Source organism: Perissodus microlepis, chromosome 12 (genome assembly GCF_051167445.1).
Source record: "Perissodus microlepis isolate ML-2025 ecotype Zambia chromosome 12, ASM5116744v1, whole genome shotgun sequence".
Lineage (NCBI taxonomy): Eukaryota > Metazoa > Chordata > Actinopteri > Cichliformes > Cichlidae > Perissodus > Perissodus microlepis.
In genome coordinates, this window is record NC_140472.1 from 25,900,010 (window position 1) to 25,924,881 (window position 24,872).

Here is a 24,872-nt window from a genome sequence, read left to right on the forward strand (position 1 = left end):
TTTTATGACAACAGTCAAAAAAGCAGCTTTTTATGGGCTAAAAATTATAATTTTATAATTTTGATTTTTAAATTTACTGCAAATATCCAAAATGATAGAGACCTTGTCTTTGGTGGGAAAACTGTGAAATGACAAATTTTAATAAATTAGATTATTTATTTTTCCATTTGCTAATAATTCAATAATTTCTATTTAGGATAGCAGAGACTCGCCTATAAAAGCCAGAGTATTTCATTATAATGCAGTCAAGACGAAAATGAGATTACATTTTTGGAATTTACACTTATCAGCTCTGGTCTGAAGAGTCAAATAAAAAATAAGGTGGTAAACAGCTTGACTAGCTCTGTCTAAAGAAAATCAGCTATAAGTCTGTTTAATTCTCCATATTTGTACAAGTTTAAAAAACAACAACAAAAGTTTGTTCATTAAAAATGTTAAACTTGCATTTTGTATGTCAACGTGATGTCCAAAGAGATGATCTAATTGAGGGAGGGAGGCTAAAAACACAAACCTCAAAATCTCATCAATCTGGTATTTTCTTAAAGAGATTATACGTGCTCAGCTCAAAGACTTCAGAAGAAAACTGCAGTGCCCAATGACAGAACTGGTTAAAGAAAAACAGCTTCTCAACATCTAACTTAATAATAAGAGGAGGTTGGCATGTCATTGTCAAAGTCTCTGTTCAAAAAACACCTTCATGAATGTCTTGATGCATGCTCAGTCATCCAGGTAAGTAAATCTCCAAAAGTTGATTCTGTTCATCTGGACGTAGCGTTTTGTGGGAGAAACGTTTCGTCACTCATCCATTCAGTCTCAGCTGACTGCAGGTTTCCCCAAATCTTATAAACAGTAAATTTGCATAATGACTGAAACCAGCCCACTGAAGGAACAATGGGCTGGGAGGTCAGTTCCTTAATCATAATTATGCAAATTCTCATGACCATTGATCAACAACCACTGACCAAAACACCAGGTCTCTGTGGCTTTTAAACCCCAAAACACGCTGCGCCAAAAATTGGTCCACCCCAAGGATCGGGTCCCCCGACACAAACAGAGTAACATAGTGTACGCTGTTAAGTGCCAGGAGGATTGCCAGGATTTATACATCGGGGAAACCAAACAACCTCTGGCGAAGCGGATGGCACAACACAGAAGAGCTACCTCATCAGGCCAGGACTCTGCAGTCTATTTACACCTACAGGCCAGTGGACACTCTTTCAGTGATGAGGATGTACACATCCTGGACAGGGAGGAACGCTGGTTTGAGCGCGGAGTCAAGGAGGCCATTTACGTGGAAAGGGAAAGACCATCTCTGAATCGAGGAGGGGGCTTAAGGGTACATCTTTCGCCATCTTACAATTCTGTGACTGCAGCCATTCCCCAACTCTCTGTGAATGGTACTCATGGCCTTTGATCAGTGGTCTTTGATCAGTGGTTGTTGATCAATGGTCATGAGAATTTGCATAATTATGATTAAGGAACTGACCTCCCAGTCCATTGTTCCTTCAGTGGGCTGGTTTCAGTCGTTATGCAAATTTACTGTTTATACGTTTATAATTGGGGAAACATGTAGTCAGCTGAGACTGAAGAAGTCACTTGGATGAGTGACGAAACGTTTCTCCCACAAAACTCTACGTCCAGATGAACAGAATCAACTTTTGGAGACCTTCATGAATGTAAATACAGACTTACATGGAGGTGCAAACCGCTGGCTACACTCAAGAACAAGAAGGTCGGATTAGACTCAGTCTGTGTAGTTTGGATAAAAAAAGATTCGAGCAGATGAAACCAAGATTAACTTGTACCAGAATGATGGGGAGAGAAAGTATGGAGGAGGAAAGAAGCAGCTCATGAAACAAAGCATGGCTCAGGCAATGTTATGGCATGGACATGTGTGGCCCATGCCATAACATCTGCCAGTGGAAATGTGCCAGCAGTTTTTATTAATGATGGGATGGAAATGGATAATAACTCAAAGCATACTGTAAGAGTAAACTAAAAGCAAAGAGTTAGTGGACCCGTAAAATGTACACGTGTCATATTTTTTACATGCAGTGGGACTGTGTGTTTGCTTTAATTGTTCCCTTGGAGCTCAGATTCTTACTCCCTCCTTGCTTCATTTGTTCCTAGGCTGAACAGCTGCACCTGTCTTTATATTCCTTTATGATTACATTTTTAGATATACATGAGCAGTTTTACGGCATTCCTGGATAACTACATAATCTTTGGGTTATTTTATCCATTAACCCTTGTGTGGAGGAAATCTGCAGGTATGTTTAAAACAGAGTTTCTATCGCTGGAGAAAACGGAGAAGAATTGCTGTTTTACTCAGAAAAACTCTACAGCAACCAGATTTGTTTGCAGTCTGTTAAATTCACAGCTGCTGTCTGAGCGTCTGTGTGCATGAGTCTGATCGTACACCCAAATGCAGTATTGCTGAACAGCACTACATTAAGGTTTCTTTACACAAAAGAGACAAGCATAAAACTTTCCCTTATGCTCTTGGAGGTACTACAGATATTGGGGAGTTGTTTGACTTTCCAGAGCCACAGAAATTTGTGAGACAGTAGGAGTCGAAGTCATGTTTATGTGAGGTGAACGATCTGAAGACAGGAAGGGAGGGAGACAGGCAGAAAAAAAGAAATGTCGGGGCATCTGCTACATGTGTGATGTGAAAGGTCAGAAGCTCTGCTGTGCTGTTTGATCTTTTTCTCTTTTTTATCTCCCTCTCGCGCTGTGACGTGGTGTCACAAACTCAAACAGATTTTCAAATGTGGCCTCACACACACACGCGCACGCACACACACACACAAAAGTCTCTCTCACCTGTCGCTTTTTCCAGTTGCCTTTGTTAGTAGGTGAGATTTACTCGTTTGCCTCCTCTCAGGCTGAGCTGAGACTTTCAGTGCTCGGAGTCAAACTTGGCTGGCGGCTCAGACATTTGAAAGCATTTTGTTAGCATTGATCTCCACGACCAAGCATTTACATTCAGTCATTTAAAATCTGGATCTTCTCCTGTTAGACCTCTTGCTATTGTGACAGTTCAGCTGATTATGGGAGCTGTGATGGCTGCGCTCTCTGTGGAGGCCAGGAGGCGCCTCTCTCGGCCCAGTTGCCTCTCTCACTGTGGCCACAGTGAAGCCAGGTACCACCGCTCAGGTAGGAACAGACAATGTCACATTATTACTTACTTAGAGTATTACTATTACACCAGTTGAAATAACAAATATTAATGATAATATGATAATTTGTCAGTCAGATATTGTGTATTTTTAGGAATTGAATCAGTCAGTTAGTAAAGTTGCTTCTAGTTTTCTTACTCTTAAATAAAAGGAGTGACACCCGGTGTGGTCTCTCTCTGCTGTAGCCCATCACCTACAAGGTTCGACGTGTTCTGCACTCAGAAATGATCTTCTGTATACCAGGTTGTAACGAGCAGTTATTCTGTCACCAACAAAGCACTTTCACCCATTTTCACACTTTTTTTTCGGACCATCTCTTTTTTTCTGAACAGAGACGGTACAAGATTATGAAACATTCGAAAAGTATAGAACAAACATCTTTATAAAAAGTCCCCTAAATCACTTTTCTTTCCCATTCTGATGCTCAGTTTGAACTTCGGCAGGTCATTTTAATCATTTCTACATAGCTAAATGCATGGGTTGTCATTGGAACAGGTGTAACAAATGAAATAGCCAGTGATTTCTACATGTAAATTATGTTTCTGTCTCTTTATACTCTATGAAAAGGTATTGCTTCCATATTTGAGGGCAGCACGGTGGTGCACTGGTAAGCAACGTCAGCTCACAGGCAGTAAGATCTGTGTTCTAATCTGTAGCTTGAAGTTCTAATTTTAGTCGCTGGTCAAACTTCTTATGTAAATATTAAAACTTGTGAAGCAAGGAGTCATTTCTTGTGAATTAGTGCTATTGAAGAGGCTTAAGTGTTATTTAAGTGTGTCTTCCAATCTCAGTAGATCTTTGCTGATATGTCTGACTCAGAGGAAACAGTCTGGGTCCTCTCTTCCTATTTACCGACTGTTGTGTCAGCATCAGCAACAAGCCTACCTTTTAAACCCTGTTAGTGTCCTAATGGTCTGACACACACACACACACACACACACGGAAATCCGCCAGCATTGATATTTTCTCAGAATAGACCCATACACAATTATTCATAAGTATACACACATGCCCAGATACATGCATGCAGTGTGTGTGTGTGTGTGTGTGTGTGTATTTAATGTTGGCTCATTATTGCTTGTCTCCTGTCAAACCCTCCTTCAAAGCTGTGTGAAAAATGTAAGTTTGACACTCATTATAAATCCCACCACAGAGTAACCAGTGACGTGATTCTGTCAGTGATAGGTGACCTCGGTTTTTCTGGTTAAATTCACAAGGTGCAGGAAAAACAGAAGGGATCTCAACCACCTCACCACAGAGATATTGATCTCTCCCACTCCAGCGTCCCATCTGCATCTCCTTTCTCCATCCAAGTCAATACAATAACGCGCACAAACACACATACACACACATCTTATTTTGATGCATTAGCAAATGCAGAGTCATCAGTTATCCTCTTTTGACCTGCTAAACACACACTCACACAACCATACTTATGCACGCTGATACTCACTCAATTATATTTTTCCATGTTATCCTTGGCAAACTGTGGACCATATTCCAGTAATTCTGTGTAATCATTAAAATGGTTTAGCGATGCATAATTAGGACTCATTATATGTCTGATTCAGAGTAAAACAGATAAGTGGAAAGATCAAGAAGTTACACGTGTAGGGAGGCTGATGTTCCTATTTGATCTCTGCATTTGCTCAACCTCGAATTCTTGACTCCAGCCCTCATATGCAAACAGGATCAGCTGAGGATGGTGACAGTAATGGAGCTGGCAGAGCCACAGTGGTGTAATATGTATCATATGTGGATTAGTGAAATAATATAACAATATAATAATATCACAAAAGCTATAAGATGCAAAATGAAGGTACAAAATAACTAAAAACATGTACCAGAATAAGAAAAAAATAATAAAACATCTTACAAAGTTGCCACAAAGACACAACAAACTATTATAAAAAGAGATGTGCACAAAAATTTCAAAATGACAAGAAGATACTGAAATCATTTTGCAAAAAGATGCAAAACAAACACAAATACAGTCTGACCAAAAAAGAAAAATTACAAAAATACACAATATAACCACAAAAAGATGTAGAATTACTGCAAAGAGGTACAGAAACATCACAAAGAAAAGTGTGAATACAAAGAAAAATAAAACACCTACAGCAGATGCAAAATAGACCAAAATGGGAACACAGAAAAGGGAAAACAGCTTAAAAACCGCAAGAAATTACGACATAGTGACTCAAGTAGCCACAAAAAATGCAAAACAATTAAAGAATACAGAAAGCTGATACAAAGATGGCACATGTACAAAAGGAATACTGCATATCTGCAAAAACAAGGTGCAAAATTGTCACAAAGAAACACAAAGTAGCCAGAAAAGGAAGAAAAAACAACCAGGGAAGAGATGCAAAACGGCCGCAAAGTGACATGCGGATAGCAGCTATTTATTGACAGTATAAAGCTCTTTATCAGAGGCCATTTATCGAGGGCTCTTCAAGATGAGCATTACTGCAATTTGCTCCCCAAAATGTTTTAAGCCTTAAAAGGTGGATGCAGAATGAATAGTTTGCATAAAAGAGCTCAACAGAGGGGGGAGAAAGTCTGCTATTGGCCATAGTTATGGAACAACGGATGAGATAGAGAGGGAAGGAGGAGGAGGCTGAAAGCTCCAGAGCACATATAGACAGAGGGAAGAAAAGGAGGAACCCAGAGGTTCAAAAAAAAAGTAGAAGGACGGGATGTGCACAAGGTTTAAGGTGGAGCAACTGAGCTGAGGGGTGAAAAGTTGTAGCAAGAAACAGCAACAGATTAATTCAGGAAGCTGCAGAGAAAGAGGAGAGGGGTGGGAAAGTGCATGCGAGTGAGGCAGACACTGAGGGGGGAGGATTCATTCCCCACAGCGACTCTCAGTTTCTCAGGATTTCCCTTCCCGGACGCTGCTGCTGCTGCTGCTGCTCTGAGTATGTTCTCTCAGGGGTCATACTCTTCCATATCTGGACTTGGATTTGGCCAAACAATGAAGAGTGGACCGCGATGCCAAGTTTAAACTGAACTGTGAACGCTCAATTTACGCTTGAATGGTGGACGTGGGGATTACTTCCTATTGTAAGAGTACAAGAGCAGAAAAAAGTGATTGTTTAAATGATTTTAAACATCAAGTAAGCCCCATCAGTTTCGGGGTAGATTGTTGTTTCATCCGGATTTTTTTATTTTGAGCAAAGTTCAGTTTTTTCCGTCTTGACTGGACGGTCTGTTTAAAGTGGATGCCGCTGAGGTTAGAGAGTCAGATAGTTCTCAGCTTGCAGATAAAACAAGAAGTGTTTTTTTGTTTCCAGAGCTGAGGTTTTAGAGATTGCTCATGTGGTTTCGAAATTGTAATGGAGTGATTTATTTATGATCTCTAATGCTGTTTTGCCATTTTATGGCATGGAAGATGAGAAGACCTGGGTTTTTCACGTTCTCTTCTTGGATGTTCTGTTCAATAAGCCTGTCCTATTCAGTCTGACTTTCTCCTAGTAAATGAGTGCAAACTCATGAAAATGGACACCGACGCTCTACCGCATTGTTTTGCGTTTTCTAAATGACATTTTAATCTAAAACCAAGATGTGATTTATTAGTCCACGCTATGCAGCGAAGACTGATAGTAGCCGGATTAAGAGGCTGAGTAGTAACGTGTGTCTTTTCCACTGTGAGCTCTAAAAGTCTCCTTTAACTTGATCTAATAAATGGCTTGTGACACAGCTCCCAGTTTTTCTCATGGGTCCAGAGAGGAAGATTTTCCATATATGTCAGCCTCCACATATTTTCCACTTCAGCATCAGTGTTGACATTAGAGGAGCCTTCATCCAGCTGGTTCTCATGCTGCTTCCTGGGCCTGGAGACAGCTTCATGCAGTCACCCACTAACCAGGCCGGTTCCTGTTGCCTCTTGGCTCATCCCTGTTGACACCGCTTGTTGTTGAGTAGAGCGCTAACTCGCATCAACCCGAGCTTTCTTTCATCTATCCCCGGGGCTTGGTTTGCCCTGAGTGGGCTCTTGCCTGTTCTGAAGTCATGGGGATCCAGGGCATGGAGCTTTTCGCCATCGGCGTGGTCATCATCCTTTTCATGGCAGTTCTCAAGCAGTTTGGGATCCTGGAGCCGATGTCCTCGTTTGAAGGTAACGGCCCACCTGCAACCTTTGCTGGGTAAACTTTTATACACCTTTAAGCACTGCCTGAGTGCACTGCACTGTAGGTTAGTTATATGATAATATCAAGTGTTTAATAATAATCAATCAACAATTATAACGTTACATTAAGACCGCTGAGTTGTATCATGTTGCCTTTTGAACTTATAAGACCTCAGCCTCCACTCAATGAGTTATTACTGTTTACATGTGCATGTATAAACACTTGTACCTGCTTACATTATAGTGTGCTATAAATCATTTATTAAATGTTTGTATACTGCGTATAAATTCTAAGTTATGAGGCTTTAATGCGAAGGTTTATGTAATAAACTCTGGTGTTGCATGCCATTATGGAAACGCTTCTACAAAAATCTTTACATAATATTGCTTGTTTCCAAATTTGGTTATGAAAATAAAGATAGTCTGCTCCCTTGAGAGTTTAGCAAAACAAACTGTGTAAAAGAGTTGCCCAAAAAAAGAAAAAGTTGTCAGGATGAGCTCGTGAAAAACTGACATTTAAGAACTTTTGGACTTTTAAAGGCCGCCACCGCATGATCAGATTTCTCTGTGATTAATCTCTGTCTCCTAGTAAACACAGCTGGACTTATCCAAGACTTCTGATTACTTATTTTTAACACAGGAAATAATACTCCAGTATTAATCACTGCATCTTTAATACAAATATAACCAACAGGACCCATTGTGCTGGTTTTTAAGATTTAAATTTAACTCTAGTATTTGTAGTCTTTCTTAGTGGATGTCAATCATTTGGAGAGTGATCAAATAGTGATGTCCACACTGCCTCCTATAACAAACTAAGCTAAGTTCATTTTGGTTTATTTTATACTGTCTAGATTACATCACAGAAAAGTACAAATGCAAGTCATGAAACATAGACGCGAAGAGAAAGTAACTGTGGTGTTTAGCAGCTGATGAGCCATTTAGATCAGAGATGTCAAATTTATTTTACATAGTGGGCCACATACAGTATGAGCTTAAGGGACCAATGAAAGTCCTCTTTCTATCAGTGCAAAGATGTTTTAACTACATGTTAATATATTAATATAAGGAGTGCAATTTCAACAATAAGTCTGACTTTTTCTATAAGCCTGACTCTGTGAGCTTAAATCATAAGAAATAAATGTTTGAAATTACAACACTCATTGTAAAAAAAAAAAAAGAAAATAAAAATAAAGAAAGAAATATACATATATAAGTAGAGCAGACACACAGGTAAAAGCACGTGTTCACAAATTATGAAACATGTGTAGAGGAGTAATTTAAGATACTGAAATTTAACTTTTCAAAATATTTAATTCATATTTATTGCAGTCCAGTTTATTTCAAGTTCTTTATGAATAGGTGGCACAGCTAATGTGCTCTTAACCAAAAAACACATTTACCCAGGGTAGCATTTGTAGGAGAGTTATGTAAATAACAACCATACAATATTAAGCTTTATACGTTATTCTTATTAGTTATTACTTTCAAGTGACAAAAGCATAGGAACCTTTGCTTTAAGGTTTAATATGACTCAGAATGAGTGACTGAGCAGGAAACAGGGGAGGGAGGTTACAGAGGACAAGACAGAAATAAACGTCTATACTGCCAAATATCTTTTTGAAACCACAGCTATCTCCATCTGGTAATTTTCATGTTGAATACAGCTTTTAGACACATTGCAATAGCTTTATTTTTCTGATCTGGAAGCTACATCGAAGTTTTATATCGTGTATGAGTCAGACACATCGGCTAGGAGGAACTTTAGCCCATTCGACAGAACATATTGAACTCTTAGATGTTGTGTGCTTTTTTCAAATAAGAAAACAGTGCATGACCTTTTTCACTTCAATGTTCAAAAGCATTAATGTCCTAGTTTTTATGTTTTAATCTGAAATTGACATCATGTTGACAAACCTCAGCAGCCTTATTTATAGCACTCCATGTACAAGCGTCTTTGAAAAAAGCCTGAATGAAGAGTGGAAAAAAGGTCACGACTACATTGTCTCTGTTGAGTCTTTGTTCACATTTTGTCTGTGAAGTAGAAAAATCCAATTAAAGTACTTCTAATGTTTGTTTGCCTTTTTTCTTTTTCAAAATTCTGTAGATGCTGTAATATTTGGGGGATTTTAACATTTCTTTCTAATGTTATATTCAGAGTTGAAAAGTTTAATGGGCTTTTATTATGCCTGATACTTCATGAAGCCTTGAAGGGCTAACAGGCAGCGTACCTTTAGGACAGCAAAAGAAACATCAGACACTGCTCTTTGAATGATGCATTTTTTCCCTTTGACTAGAGTTTTGGGCTGAAGGCCAGCGAGTCAGAGTGCCCTACAGTCACTGTGCCAAGACAATTACAGCCGGAAGGCTCCAGTCAGCACATTAGTGCCTCTCATATGGCTCGGCATCATAAGTAATAAATTCAACAAAAACGCTAGTAATGTCCTTACATAATTTATCACTCCTCTCAATCTCTACTGTCTTCAGTTCCTCCATCACCACCTCTGCCTCTTCCTCCTCTTCTCCTCCAATACTAGAGCCTACACCCAGGTTTAGCATTACTTCACATCAATTATACATAAAGTATCGAACAAGCTTTCTCTGAGACCGCCTAAATATGGAGCCCCGAGTACTCCTCCAGGACCCTGAAGGACACTGGCCATCCCCGAGTAGCCTCCAAAATTCCCATCATGTGCCTTCATCTATTTAACTACCTACTTCAACATCTCCCACTAAGACTTTCCCAACTGCAGTGTCATTATCCCACTCCTGGATCATCTTCTAATTGCCTTAATCATCTTTAAGTACTTGTCACCAGAATGTTTGCGTCATCACCGATACAGGAAGTGGAATATATATCTACTATTGTAGTTGGATGGATTTTAAGTTTTTTCTACATTAGGTCGTTAGGTCCATATATATTTGGACACTGACACAAGTTGTTGTTTGTTTGGGGGTTTTTTTTTTTTTTTTTTTTACCCGTTTACTGAAACATACTCCATTTTAAATTATATGATGGACATAATGTGTAGACTTTCAGCTTTTACTTGAAGGTATCCACGTTCAATCTGGATGAAGGGTTTAGGAGTTTCAGCTTAACATGTGCCACCATTTTTTTTAAAAGTATTTGGACGATTGATTTAAAGGCTAGGTCATAGGCAGGTGGGGGCAATTGCTCCATTATGTCATTATCAATTAAGCAGATAAAAGGCCTGGAGTTGATTTAAAGTGCGGTGCTTACATGTGGAAGATTTTGCTGTGAAAAGACGTGGTACAGTCAAATAAGTGTTCCATGCAGGTGAAACTAGCTGACCTTAACCTGCAAAAACAGAAAAAAAAACAATTAGACAAATTTCTGCAATAGTAGGAGTGGCAAAATCTACACTTTGGTACATCCTGAGAAAGAAAAAAAGCACTGGTGATTTGAACAACACAAAACAACCTGGACGTCCATGGAAAACAACAGTGGTGGATGATCGCAGAATCATTTCCATGGTGAAGACAAACCCCTTAAAGACAGTCAACCAAATGAGCAATGCTCTCCAGGGGTTAGGCATAGCAATATCCAAGTGTACCATGAAGAGAAGACTCCATGAAAGTAAATATCGAGGGCTCACTGCAAGATGCAAACCACTGATAAAACTCAAGAATAGAGAGGCTCGATTGCAATTTCTTAAAAAAAAAAAAAAAAACATCTAAAAATGTCAGCACAGTTCTAGGAAAAATATTCTTTGGACAGATGAAACCATGATCAGCCTCTACCAGAATGATGGCAAAGTGTGGAACAGATCATGATCCAAAGCATACCACATTATCTGTAAAACACGGTGGAGGCAGTCTGATTTCCTGGGCGTGCATGGCTGCCAGTGGTACTGGGACACTAGTGTTTATTGATGATGTAACACAGGACAGAAGCAACCTAATGAATTCTGAGGTGTTCTGAGACGTACTGTCCTCTCATATCCAGTTAATGCAGTTAATTGATTGGCCAGTGTTTCATTATACAGACAATAATGACCCAAAACATACAGGCAAAGCAACCCAGGAGTTTATTAAAGCAAAGAAGTGGAATATTCTTGAATGGCCAAGTCAGTCACCTGATCTTAAACCACTTGATTACAACAGTTACTACAGTTTAATACAATGAACTGGAACTGGTGTAACACCACATACAAAATTTTAATCAGCTTTTGCTTTAATACTGTAAAGTTAACATTAATATTAATATAAAAATACTCAGAGGTGTGGACTCGAGTCACATGACTTGGACTCGAGTCAGACTCGAGTCATTAATTTTATGGCTTTAGACTTGACTTGAAAAAATGTTCTAAGACTTGTGACTTGACTTGGACTTTTACACCAATGACCTGGGACTTGAATTGGACTTGAACCGGTTTACTTGAAAAGACTTGATATTTCACCCCAAATATAAAATTTAACATGCATATTATGAAATGCATGCATATACATGAAAGTGTGCACCATTAATTCAATTAATTTATTCAAACCACACTCCGTACGTATGTGTGCGTGAGCTGTAGCACAGCCAATCAAATTAACCAGATTTTTAAAGAAAAGAAAAGAAAAGAAAAGAAAACGCTCAAAAATGCTGCAAGGAGTTATTTTTTTCAGGTACATAAACTATGAAGTAGTCAACAAAAAACCGAAATGCAATATGCAAAACATGCAAGAAGAGAATCACAGACAGAGATGGAACAACTTCCAACTTTCTCTGACAGTTGAAGTTGCATAAAGAATGGTAGGTGGTGCTTCTCTTTTGCTACGATGAGATAGCTGACTTCAACTAACTAGCAAATGTTGTCCAGGCTACGTTGGTGATGCAGTTTTTTTTAATGTGTATGATATTTTTGTCATCCGATTTTAAAGCCAGTCCTACAACCGCATCCAAGAGTAACATACAGCTTATCTCAGAACTGTCGGTGAAAATTATTCTAGGAGCTAAGTTTAATTGAGCTGCATTTTATAGAGGTGCAATTTCACAATTTGTGTATATTTTCTAAGTTCAATATTTTGTCATGTGTTGAGAAAAACACAGATTTAAAAATTACATGGTCTAATATTTACATTTATCATATAACTGCAACATTCTTTTTTCGTTTTTTTTTTTAAAGACTCGAAAGGACTTGAAATTCAAAATTTCAGACTTGTGACTTTACTCGGACTTTTACACCAGTGACTTGAGACTCGACTCTGACTTGCCTGACATTACTTGAGACTTGACTTGTGACTTGAGGATAAAGACTTGAGACTTACTTGAGACTTGCAAAACAATGACTTGGTCCCACCTCTGAAAATACTACTGTTTAATGCTGAAATGAGAAATGTATGTATCTGAAGAAGCATGCAGTGAAGCAACTTTAAGAGTTTGTGGTTGTGCCCTTTAAATCATGCACCCTCACACTCAGTTAAGGTTTTTGTTTTTTGTTTTTTTTTAAAACTTGAATATGTGCATCGGGATCTTATGGCAGGAACGCTTAATCCATATTTTTAAGCTAAACTATATATGAAATAAAATTGAAAGGTTGTATTTTGTTTATGTTATTTAATTCATGTCAGTAGGACACCAACCCAAAATGTAAAATGTTAAATTCAATTCAATCCAGTCCAGTTTTATCTATAAAGCATCAAATCACAACAGTTGCCTCTCGTTATTATTATTGATAATGAGGGGCTGCGGTTTAGGGAATGCCTCGTTGGGATAGACGGGTGGAAACTAGACAAAGAGCAGAGGGAGGGTGTGTGGTGCAAGTAGGTATTTATAGACATATGACCGGAAGAGGAGTGTTTTGGGTGGAGTCTAGCTCCTGAAATTCAGAAAAATTAGCTCCAATTATGTGCACTAATTTAATTTCCCTGGCAGTATGACTTCTTCCAGGTGTAGTATGAGGTGGTAAAGATCTTCTAGCTCCAAGAGTGTGTTGATTCCATCAGCAGCAACAAAGATGGGTACTATGGATGCTTTGACAAGACCACAGTTTAATATTAATTGAGAGTTAATTTGTCTGGGATTGCACCACTTTTCAGTCACAACTGGTGCAATCCCTATACATCTGGATGACAAGCAGGACTGGTCCTTGAACTGGTCTTCCTTAGATGTAACCCAAGAGGTTTTGTTGAAATTAATTGATCTCTATGTTGCCTCATTTTTTTTCTGTCTTTGTGTTTGCAGTTTAAGATATTAATTTTCTTTTCACATTTTCCTGCCTCAACGTTTTGAGTTTAAGTTGTGTTTATAAAAGATTCGTTGTTTCATCATTGAGAATACAATACAACCGGCTTTTTAAATATTCATTAATTCAGTGTTTTCACAACAGAGTTGATTATAATCTCGTGGGGGAACCAGACAGGCAAATATCTATTAAAGTATGTTTTAAACCACATCAGGAGGCTATCTCAGAATCCATTTTGGTACTGTGTATGTGCTAAGACATTCCAAATTTAGCATCAGCAATACATTAGTGGTCGCTTATTAATCAGAAGATGCCGTGGCCTATTTGATGAATTATTTATATCATCAGCACTCAACAAAAGCTCCTTTGATTTCACCCTACGAAAAATATTCACTCATTGGCACTTGTTGTGTGTGTTTGTGTGAATGTGTGTGTGCTTATAGTTCAGTTAAGTGATGTGATCTAAAACCAAACCACTGACCTTTCAGGCCGGTGCTCTCTGATGTCGATTTTTGGGATCAGTCCAGGTTGGACCTATTTTGGGATGAAATCGATGGCAGAGGTAGCCTTGGCTTTAGAGATGTATGAGCCCTATTTCGGGGCTTTCTGATACCAGTATCTGGTGTTTTACTGGCGGTTTGTGTTGGATATTTTAAGTGGCAAGTGGCGTCAGTGTATGGTAAGAAAAGATAAGGAGGAAGTGAGTATTTCACTCTGTTCATCTCTGGTTTCTTTGCTCATTTTCATGTTTCTTAGAAGCCCTTTAGATCAATTTAATAAATTACTCAGAATTTATGATTCATATCATCAATTTCCCAAAGCTGGTACATTTAGAAAATGCTTTCAGTTAAACAGGACCTACTATGCTTCTTCTTGTTTTATCTAATATGGCCAAAGTTTCAAATAAGTTCAGCATATGTGCAATTAATTCCTCTGAAAGGAAAGCTCAGGGTTTAGACTTTAGCTTTGACACTTTTTTCTACTCTTGAAACTTCTATAATATCAGCCCACCTTCTGTTTGCAAGGGGCAGCCAATCAGAAGGCAATCAACTAAAAGTGAGACGAGCTTTAATGCTGTTTGTTTCAGATCACTGATGAGCTGAGGGGCTACACTAAGGCACAGTAAAAGATAAAAAGATTTCTTTGAACTGTGAATCAATAAAATCAAAAATAGCAGGCAGTAGTGGACTGGCAAGTGGAAGCACCAAAACATTTCCCGGTGGCCTAAAGGTCATTTTAGCCTGCCGTGAATTTGAGCAGCAATATTATAAAAGTGTGAATGAGTTGAGGGAACTATCAGACCACAGCAGATCTGTCTCTAGTGTCTTCCTCTGCCATATCTTCCCTTTGTGGATCCTCCATCATTACATCCATGAGATTTCTCTGTGGTCTTCAACTTCTCCTCCTCCCTGCAGCTCCATCTTTAACATCCTTTCTCTGGTATATTCACTCTGTCTCCTCTGCACATGTCCAAACTGCTCAACCTGAGCTGTTCCTCTGATGTACTTATTTCTAATCTTGTCCATCCTGGTCACCTCCAGCATCATCAATCAGCCCCGTATGTGCTTAATGTAAGAGCTCTCATTTTTAATTATTATTTTCTTATTTTAATGGCTCCATCCTCCAGGATCTGAAAAACAAATGATGTGAGATGAATGTCACTTTCAGTTAATGCTGTTTATTTAGAGCAATATGCTTAAGAAGCTGCATTTTATGGTCTTAGGAGTTAATACAATCCACTAATGGTAGACTCTGTTATCTATGATTTATCGCTGGCTTTTATTGTTAAAGTTAGGAAATTATAGAAGGTCTGCATGGACATAACTGTGAATGGAGAGAAAAACAATTTCTTAGTCTGCGATGGAATTACATCCTCATATTACATCATGCACTTTGTGCATGTTGTCTCTTTAGTCTCCACTAGAGGGAGGCAGACAGTAAAATGAGCTTTGAACAAGTGTCACAGGGCCTGAGGGAGCCTTCTCTCACTGTTTTTCTTTATTACATGAGAATGAGTGTGTGACAGGACTCCACTGAGGCATTAAATCTGTGCTGCAGATCCCAAGAGAGACGGGGGAACAATTAGAAAGTGGATCACGGAGCTGACTGGGAAAATGAGATTCAGGACACCTGTTGACCTTTGTCACCACCCTCTCTGTGTCCTTAAAGGCAAATTATTTTTCCGCTTGTCACTTTTAGCAGAAATCATTCTAATCTTTGTCCGCCGTGCCTATTTAAATCCGTCCTGCACTGATTTGATGTATTTTCCGGTCTCGTGTTGAGGTTGTTTTGATGGAAATGGGAGAAATGCAACTTTCTCTGCTTCCTCAGGAGTTCAGAGGTTAATTAGCAGAGAATAAGGTGTGATATGGAGGGAGGCTATAGAGGAGGAAGCTGCACAGCATCAGTCATTTGTTCTGTGGTGGATTTTCCTGATGCACCTCCTTCTGAATTTTGGATAACTTTTTTTTTATTGTTGTTATCACTGACGGCAGGAATAATATTTACTGGAGAAATCCCAAGCCAGCTTCAGCTTTTTGCCAAAAACCTAATCTATGTGGTGTGAGAATATTTGAGCTTCCTCTTTGTGTGATTGGATTTCCTGTGGATTAACGTGGTGATCCAGATTTTTGGGGGTTTTTTTTACTCTCATCTGAAGGATTTGACGTTCATGAGGGAGTTGGACCATCACACCCTGCTTTTAATTGTGGAAAAAATCCTGTAACATTCATTGGAGCACGACAGATCACCGGGGTAAAAAAACAAAAAAAACCAAAAAAAAAAACAGGCAGTCAATTAAAAAGGCAGAGGGGGAGAGCTAAATAAAGAATCATCAAGAAAAAAAAATGTGACATAAAAAGAGTGATGAGTGACTGACACTGTTTCAGAGACAGGAAAAGGCAGTGGAGAAGAGTGAGACTGTGAGAGGCAGATGGATTAAAACAGGTGTCTATAGAGAGTCCAGTGATGTCGAAATAGAGGGGTAATAAGCAAGGAAAAGAACAAGAGAAGACGAGATAGAAGAAGAGGGGAAGATGAGTGTAAGATGGGAGACGGAGGGACTCCAGACAGTTGGCATCGTCTGCCTGGTGATCATGTTCCTCAAACTGATGCACCTGCTGGGCCTGATCGACATCACTGAGACCGGTGAGATGCCACAGGAGAGGGGAAGTGAGGAGGAGGAAAGACACGGAGCAATTTGTGAATGTTGTGAATGTGTTTGACCCAATTTGGATACGTGTAGATTATCAAGAGAGAAGAAGACATAGCTGTAAGAGGCATGAGACAACCACAGATGGTGTAAACAATAAAGACTTTTTTTTGGCTTGGTTTTACACAGGCATCATTTTAAAGCTTGTTAACTGAATAATTGATGTGAGTTGACAGTCAGTCCCTATCAACCTCTGGTAATAATTGCTCACATGTATATTCTTTTAACCCAAAGCTTTAAATATGTAAATCTTTTAAAAATTGCAATTATAGAAATACACAGTGTATTACTGATTCCTGAAATACTAATTTCAAACAGGAGCAAATAGTTTGATTTCAGTTTGGCATGAATACATATTTGGTGGTCTGGTGAGTATTTGCAGCACTGGGGCAGTAAAGGGGGAATTAACTATCATGGTAATACCAGTGCAGCAGTTTGGCTCGTGTTTCAGCTGATTCTGGGAGTGTGTATAGTACAGTAGCTACACAAATCACTTCTGTTAGAGCAATGATTCCCCAGTACCAGTACAAGTACCCCCAGGGTACTTCTCCAGCCAGGGGAGTACGTGAAAGATCAGCTATTACTTAGGCCAGTTAAAGACTTTAGTGGACATTAACACGTTTAAGCACCCTCAAAAACATGATTCTTCACCCTCAATGAAGCAATAATTTTGAGTTGAATACAGCTGATATATATAATTAAAAGGTTTATTTATTCAGATAATAAATCATTAAGGAAAATGTGCTTATAAATTGAATCTTTACCAATCAAGTCAATTTTATTTCACCAGATTACATTAAATTTGACATTTTATCTTTTATTTATGTTACAAACTATACATGGAACATTCACATGTAATTAAATTAGAGCTAAAAGTAAAGCATTTTGGGCACAGGCTTTTTGACTGCATAAAACCTCTCTAAAAGAAATAAATGAGGAGTAAAACAAAGAAGAAAAACTGATTTACTTTTATCCAAAGGGAAATCAACGATTAAGATGGTTTTCTAAAATTATGCCTAACACTTTACATTATTACATAATGCATCGCAAATCCCAGCAAAGTGAAGTCTGCCATTTTCATTCTTAATGTATTCTAATAGTTTTCAGTGTATTTTGTAGATTGTGTTCTGTGTGTCTGAATTTTCTGAAGTTTTGAGCCCTGGGTTTAACATTTCCATGGTAACAGATGCCTCCGCCAATCAGACGCCACTGTTTCAATTTAGGATTGTGGGTAGAGTAAAAAAAGCCTTTTTGTTACAACAAAAAGGTTGATATACAGACCTGTGCTTTCTGTAGGAATACTTACCATCATCCCATGTTTTAGATTGCAGTAAGGTGTAACTCTGAATGTTTATGGCTCATAATGAATCAGGTTTTTATTTCCACAAACTAAATGCTGACCTGCAGAACTCTTGTCACCAGTAGTTTTTCTTGGTTATTCTGTATTATTCTGTATCTTGCAGGAGATACAGAATAATCATGCTCTGATGGGATCATATGAGAGTTATTTTCATTAATAGAATTTGAAATTATTAAAAATGTGCAGGTTAGATTCATTTTAGATTATAATCTTTAGCAGGCAAATTAAACTTTTTTGCAGAAATGTTGCAAAATGCATTGAACAGTCTGAAAATTTAGAGGGAAAAAGGAAAATGTGTGGACTTTCGAGAAAGTATTTCATCCTACCGGGTGCCTTTTCTGATATAACTGGGTTACAAGAGCATGACCGTCTTTGACAGCTGCACCCATACAGACAAGGTCAGAAGCCATCTTCTTCTCACATTGTGCAAGAATAAACGAACTGTAAAGAAATGTTGAAGAGCGGATCACCTCCCAGCTTTAATCCCCTTTTCTGTGGTTTGGGTTTACGTTTCACAGTGTATCATATTTCCCCGCTCTGCTGGGTGTTTTATCCGAATATGACATGAGTCCTCTCCTTTGGACCCATCGTGTAAACCACACAGCGTCCGATCTGACTTGACATGTTTTCTTTTTGTTTTTTGTTTTTTTCTTCCTCTTACTGTCACTCTCCCACTGTTCTCCATTTACGCTCTTTCACTCCATCTCGGTGTCGACACCCGTCCACCTCCTCCACCTCTGTTCTTTCTGTCTAAAGATGGTGAGTATGTAACAACACGAGTCCAACCAAACGGAGAAAACTTCCCTTTTGCCCGGCTGTGCAGTGCTTTCTCTTAGTGTGCAATGGTAACCAATGTCACGACACTTAATTTGAGTGAGAAAGTGTCTTTGATCTAAATGATCAAACTTAGGTTTTCTGTGGTGGCTTTTGTTTTGAAAGTCGCTCCATATAAAGTCAGCCAGATTTGAAACATTTCCCACACGTCTACCTTCAGGATAGGCTGATTTTTGTTCTATAATAACTTTTTTATGTTTAATGAAGGCATGCAAACTTTTACTTTTATACTATAAATATACTTTCCAAGTTACAGGCCCTTGAAGTACATAGGGATTGGCTGGAATTCAGTGCTTTTTAATGGCCTTTCATTTTTAAATGCTTGAACCTGATTAAAACTGATTTGGTTGTAGTTTTTAACTATGTTTAAACATGGCAATATAAAAAAGTGATAAATTTCAACCTTCCTTTTATATATTTCAAGGGCCTGTAGCTCAGAAACTACTCATACATTATTGACCAACAATATCAGCTGATTCTGATGGGGCCATGTGGGATGCATTGATTGAATTCTCATAAAATGACCCTTCAAGTTTGGTGACATGTCCACCATAAAGAAAGTACCTCCTCCTCTTATTTTACTCCCTTGTTCGCCTGCCTTTTCCTCCTCCACAGTTTTTTGATAATTCTCTCTTTTGAACTTCGAACATTTTCCTCTTATGCCTCCTCCTGTTGAATGTGTGAACCCACCCACACCCCATCTCCGAATGTTGACCTGCATCCTCTCACTCAATGTATGCCCCATCCTCCCTCTTTTTTCTCTCCATCCTTCCCTCCCTTCATCACTTCTCTCTCCTTCTCCCCTTCTTTACTTTTCCTCCTTTCTGTCTGTCTATCCATCCCTTTCTCTCTGTCTCTCTTCCTCCCACAGACAGCAGCGACAGTGATTTGGAGCTGTCGACTGTGCGTCACCAGCCAGAGGGGCTGGACCAGCTGCAGGCTCAGACCAAGTTCACCAGGAAGGAGCTTCAGTCTCTGTATCGAGGCTTCAAGAACGTGCGTCTAGCTGCTGCTTCTGCTGAGACCAGCCTAATTGCTTTGCTATTATTACTATGCTTTATATAGAGCTGAATTATTATTCTAACATGTATATCTCCTTTTTCCTCCTCTCTTGAGCAGGAGTGTCCCAGCGGACTGGTTGATGAGGAGACATTCAAGTCCATCTATTCTCAGTTCTTTCCCCAAGGAGGTTAGACATTAAAACAATCTCCTCTTTTTCTGTTCTCTTCAGTGATGGACCGAGGGTCATATTTTTCCACACCTGATTTATATTTCATAACTTTGACCTCCTAAGACCCAAACTCTTTCATGGCATGCATTTTTAATTTCTCTTTGCTATTTGGGCTGATTGGGACCTGATGAATGTAAAAACAAAATTCCCTGATTTTTTTTTTTTTTTTGAGAAAAATGAGATCCACATATGAGGACATTCGTTTTAAATTTTGATAGAGCAGTGGCAGTATAATGTCCTCCTAAGTGGAAATCAGGCCCTTGTAGAGAAAAATTTAGTATTTTGGTCTAGACAACCCAAAATGTGATGTCCACATGTGTGGACGCCAGGTCCTAGGAGGTTAAACAAGATTTAAACAAGATGCACACTCAATTATTTTGTTCCTGAAGCAGGCCTGAAATATGCCTCCATTCAGAAAAGAGAAACAAGGGTTACCCCAGTAGGTGTCAAAGGGGGAATGAGTTAAAAGCATTTAGTATGAGAAGTAAAAGTATGTGGCTACAAGAGCCACATGCTGCAATATTCAGTTAAAATTCAGTTTATCATGCTTTAATGCTGCCCTATTAAGATAATTTAATAGTATTAAAAAATACACAGTGTGTCAGAATTAATCTGAAACTGAAAAGTCCAATATGCCAAAGTCTGGAAGAATACCCAGACTGCCACCTTCAGATGAGAGGAAGCTGCTTTGGATGCTCAGGAGCAACCCAGGAGCCATCAGTGCTCAAGCCTGCTATAAACTGGAAACCAGTGAAACACCAGCTTTATTGGCTGAATATGTTTTACATCGCCATGGACTAAAAGGGTGTTGACTACACGGACAAGTCAAAGCCTTCTGGAGAAAAGTGACACAAAAATTGATCTATTTGGGTACAATGACATGAGGCATTTTTGGAAGAGTGTTATGTCTCCCTCCCCTTACCCCTGTTGGAGGGTTCTTCCTGTTAAAAAGGAGGTTTTCCTTCCCACTGTCACCAAAATATTTGGTCATGGGGGGTCGTCTGGTTGTTGTTGGTTTCTTTGTATTGTAGGTTCTTCATCTTACAATACTAAGTGCCTTGACGTAATTATTGTTGTGATTTGGCGTTATATAAATAAAACTGAATTGAATTGAAGGCGAAGCGAAGCTTTACAACCCAAGAACAATGCACTGCAACAGTGTTGCAACAGGACGCATCAAAACACACACAAAAACTAGTTTTAGAATTGAAACCGCAGACTAACCTCTGGAACAGCCTTTCCAAAGTCCCAACTTCAATCATGAAAATTTGTTAACAATGTTTGAAAGCTGGGTCTGCGCCAGGAAACCAAACAATTTAAATGAACTCTACCAAATATGTGACCCTTTGTGCATTAAATCCAAAATAAATGAAACGCTGCACAATCTTTCCACTACTACTACTCATTACTTTCATACCAATGGTGCTTGTAAACTTCTGACCACAACTATAATAATATCACAAGATATGCAACTCACAATCTATTAGAGTAATTAAAAAAATCAAAACAGAACATCTATGAGGTTCAAGCCTCTTCCCTAAGATAATGACTCCCTCTTCTTTGCTGTTTTTGGGTGCTTTGTTAAAAGCACTACATTAAATCCGCGTCTTCTTTCATCTACAGATGCAACCACCTACGCTCACTTCCTGTTCAACGCGTTTGACATGGACAGAAACGGTTCAATCCGTTTTGAGGACTTCGTCATCGGCCTGTCAGTGTTGCTCAGAGGTTCGGTCACCGAGAAGCTCAACTGGGCTTTCAACCTTTACGACATTAATAAGGATGGTTACATCACCAAAGAGGTGTGTGTGTGCGTGCATGCGTGTGCGTGCGTGTAAGATATGTAATTTCTTTTGACAACAAGACAAAGACAAATCTCATATTCTGTCACCTTTGTTACATACAAAAACTGTTTAAACTGACATGAAGTAGAAGCAACTAATAACTGATTTCACATGTGTACACTTAAGTGCTTTACAAGAAGATAAATGTTATTTAAAAAAACAAAACACTCACCATCTCACCTTCTCAATCTAGATTCTCGGTCTAGACACTGATCAGGAGCCTTAAACCAGGCAGAATTATATATTTTTGTTAGTAATAACTATTATGTCCTATTTAAACAGTTAATAAGCATTTTTATAATGCTTATTAACTGCTTATTAAGGCGTTAATAAGCATATTAAGCCCATTTCTTGGGGCAGATATGCCTGTTTGTATTTGTAGAGAAAAACATGTTGATTGGCTTCACTTTGAGAAACGACACCAGTCACAGACATTTAAAGGAGAGCTCTTATACTCGTTTTCCATGGTATAGGTGACCTGAAAGATGATTGTGCCTTTGGCAGTTTCAAGCTAAATAGACATATGTAGTAATCAACAAATAGCACATGCTGTTTGCTCAGTGAAAGCCAGTGTCATAATGTTTCTTCCATTTTAAAGTGCTAGTTAGCATGGACTTCCTTTCTTTCTTTCTTTTCTGAAGAATTATTTCTTGTGAGTGTCCTCATGCAGTGCAAAGACATGTATTTATGTTAATAGTCGACTGCTGTTACCTGCTTGCAGGTATGAATTAGTTTTCGCCTCAAGGGCTGTCTGTCTCTATCTATCCACCCTGATACAATCTCATCTTTCTCAGAGACTGGCTTTTTTTGTTTTTATTTAAAAACAGCCAAGACGGGACAACTAAATTAAATGTTTTAATCATATAATATAGAGTTTGTACATTTTAAAATCCATAGTAGGTAAACGAAACACTGAAACAGTTGGCTGTTTTAAGTAAAAAGTGAATTATATTCACTCCCTTTCCTTCTCTGCTTCTCTTCAGGAAATGCTGGCAATTATGAAGTCCATCTATGACATGATGGGGAGGTATACCTACCCTTGCGTGCGGGATGAAGCACCCTCTGAACATGTCGACAAGTTCTTTCAGGTTCTAAATCCACACAATTAAATATAATTTCTAGATTGTAGTTTTTCAGTGAGCCATGGATAACAGACTTAGGGGTAGTAAGATTTAGCCTTGAGGCAGATGACTAATGCCCAAAGTGATGATGAAAAGACTGGTGATGGCTCAGGTTGACTCACTTTTCCATAAAAGCTATTGTAAGCCATACATAACTACATTAGAGCATCTTAGAATATCTGTCATAGATAAAGAAAAACGTCTAGGTATGATAAACACAAACAGAGCCATTTATGAAAAGTGTTCCTTTGTAAAATATAATTTGGTTGGAAATGACCCTACTCATTCATTTTGGTCTCTTAAGAGTTAAATATCGTAAATATTGTCTCACTAATGTCTGCTTTCTCTTCTTATTTTTTCTGTTTTTTCAGAAAATGGACAGGAACAGAGATGGTGTAGTGACTATTGAAGAGTTCATTGAGACCTGTCAGAAGGTGACGCACACTTGTTTGTCCCACACACCAGTCAGTGTAAATCACAATTACAGTTTTGCAGTAGATCAAGGTTCTTGGTTCAATGTCAGCTACAGCATGGCGTCACTCACACTGACTAGTATTATCTCCCTTCACACATATTGTAAACCCTGACATGTTATTTTTGGAGGAATATCACACTTTCTAGTCTGTAATGATCATATTCTGTATTTATATGCAGACTTTCCCTTTACTAATTATAGCGTGTTTATTTTTGAATCACCTTTAATCCTGTGTTCTTCTATATGTGTCTCCACTTCTTTCTCACAGTCAGTACTGTAAGGAAAAGAGACCTGATTACACCTAATTTCCTTTTTTAATACCTAATTCATGAACTTAGAAACGTCAGTGATAAAAACCCAGCTTCACATCCTCAAAGATATCTCTGCAGTTAATAACCAGAATCAGATGTTCCTCATATCAGTACACTATTTTGGTTGAAAAATGTTTATAAACTAATATCCTTAATCATGAACATTCTCTGAAGGAAAGCACTTCCTCTGTATTTTGCTATATTAAGCTCCTGGTGTTTAATTTGTCACAGTCAGTATCTACACAATGTTAACAAACACTAAAACAGTGTTTACTCATCATCTAGTTATTTGGGCAGGCTACATTTTCAGATTTTTTATGTCTGCTAGACAACCTTGACATAAACACAGTTTTTTTTTTCTTAGATTTCTTACAGTAAAGTCAGTGGGCCTTACCAGGAAGACATCTCTGTACTGGAAAAGAAAGACATTTTAAAACACACCTCCAAAAGCTGTAAATTGTTAACTGGGCAACAGTGAAAGTCATTATCTCCTGATAAAGGGTAGTTTTGAGTGTTGGCACTCACTACCAGCAAGTAATTGACTTTTGACCCCGTTTCTTAACTGTTTTACCACAAAATTTGCTTTAGATTGTATGCGCAGTTTCGTGGATGTCAGTTTTCTTACCGACTTCACAAGTAGATGAGGTCAAAGTATGTACACTAACTTATCTTGTGTTTTGGTTGGTGTAAAACACTGGGTTTTTAGATTATTAGTCATTATTTATTTTGAGACCATCTGTGTGTGCTGTTTACCCCAAACTCAAATATTGGTCAGTGCCTCTGATGCAGCTCTGCAGCTGTTTTAACATGCTTCAATCAACAGAGATAAAAATGGAAAATTCAAGCCAGTGCATTTGCGTAACGAGCAGAGAGCGTTCCAGTTATTTTACTCAAACTGTAGATGTACTGTAGCATGCTTTATTTACGCACAATTTTAAAAAAAAATACCGATAACACTAAGGCGCAAAAGAATTACAATC

At 38.5% G+C, this 24,872-nt stretch overlaps 1 protein-coding gene across 5 annotated transcripts in view; it reads left to right on the forward strand.

The window, feature by feature from the left end:
* LOC146376400 (calsenilin-like) overlaps positions 1-24,872 on the forward strand; it is a 55,300-nt gene that overhangs the window by 28,772 nt on the left and 1,656 nt on the right. For 2 of the 5 annotated variants that reach the window (XM_084945700.1, XM_084945705.1), the window contains exons 3-7: positions 19,782-19,906; positions 20,030-20,099; positions 21,765-21,943; positions 22,969-23,073; positions 23,478-23,540. In XM_084945700.1, the coding sequence (XP_084801826.1) occupies positions 19,782-19,906; positions 20,030-20,099; positions 21,765-21,943; positions 22,969-23,073; positions 23,478-23,540 (542 nt within the window). Of the gene's footprint in view, positions 1-5,979; positions 7,303-15,141; positions 16,653-18,832; positions 19,907-20,029; positions 20,100-21,764; positions 21,944-22,968; positions 23,074-23,477; positions 23,541-24,872 lie in introns of those variants that run through there. The other 3 variants (XM_084945703.1, XM_084945702.1, XM_084945701.1) reach the window with 3 other exon arrangements.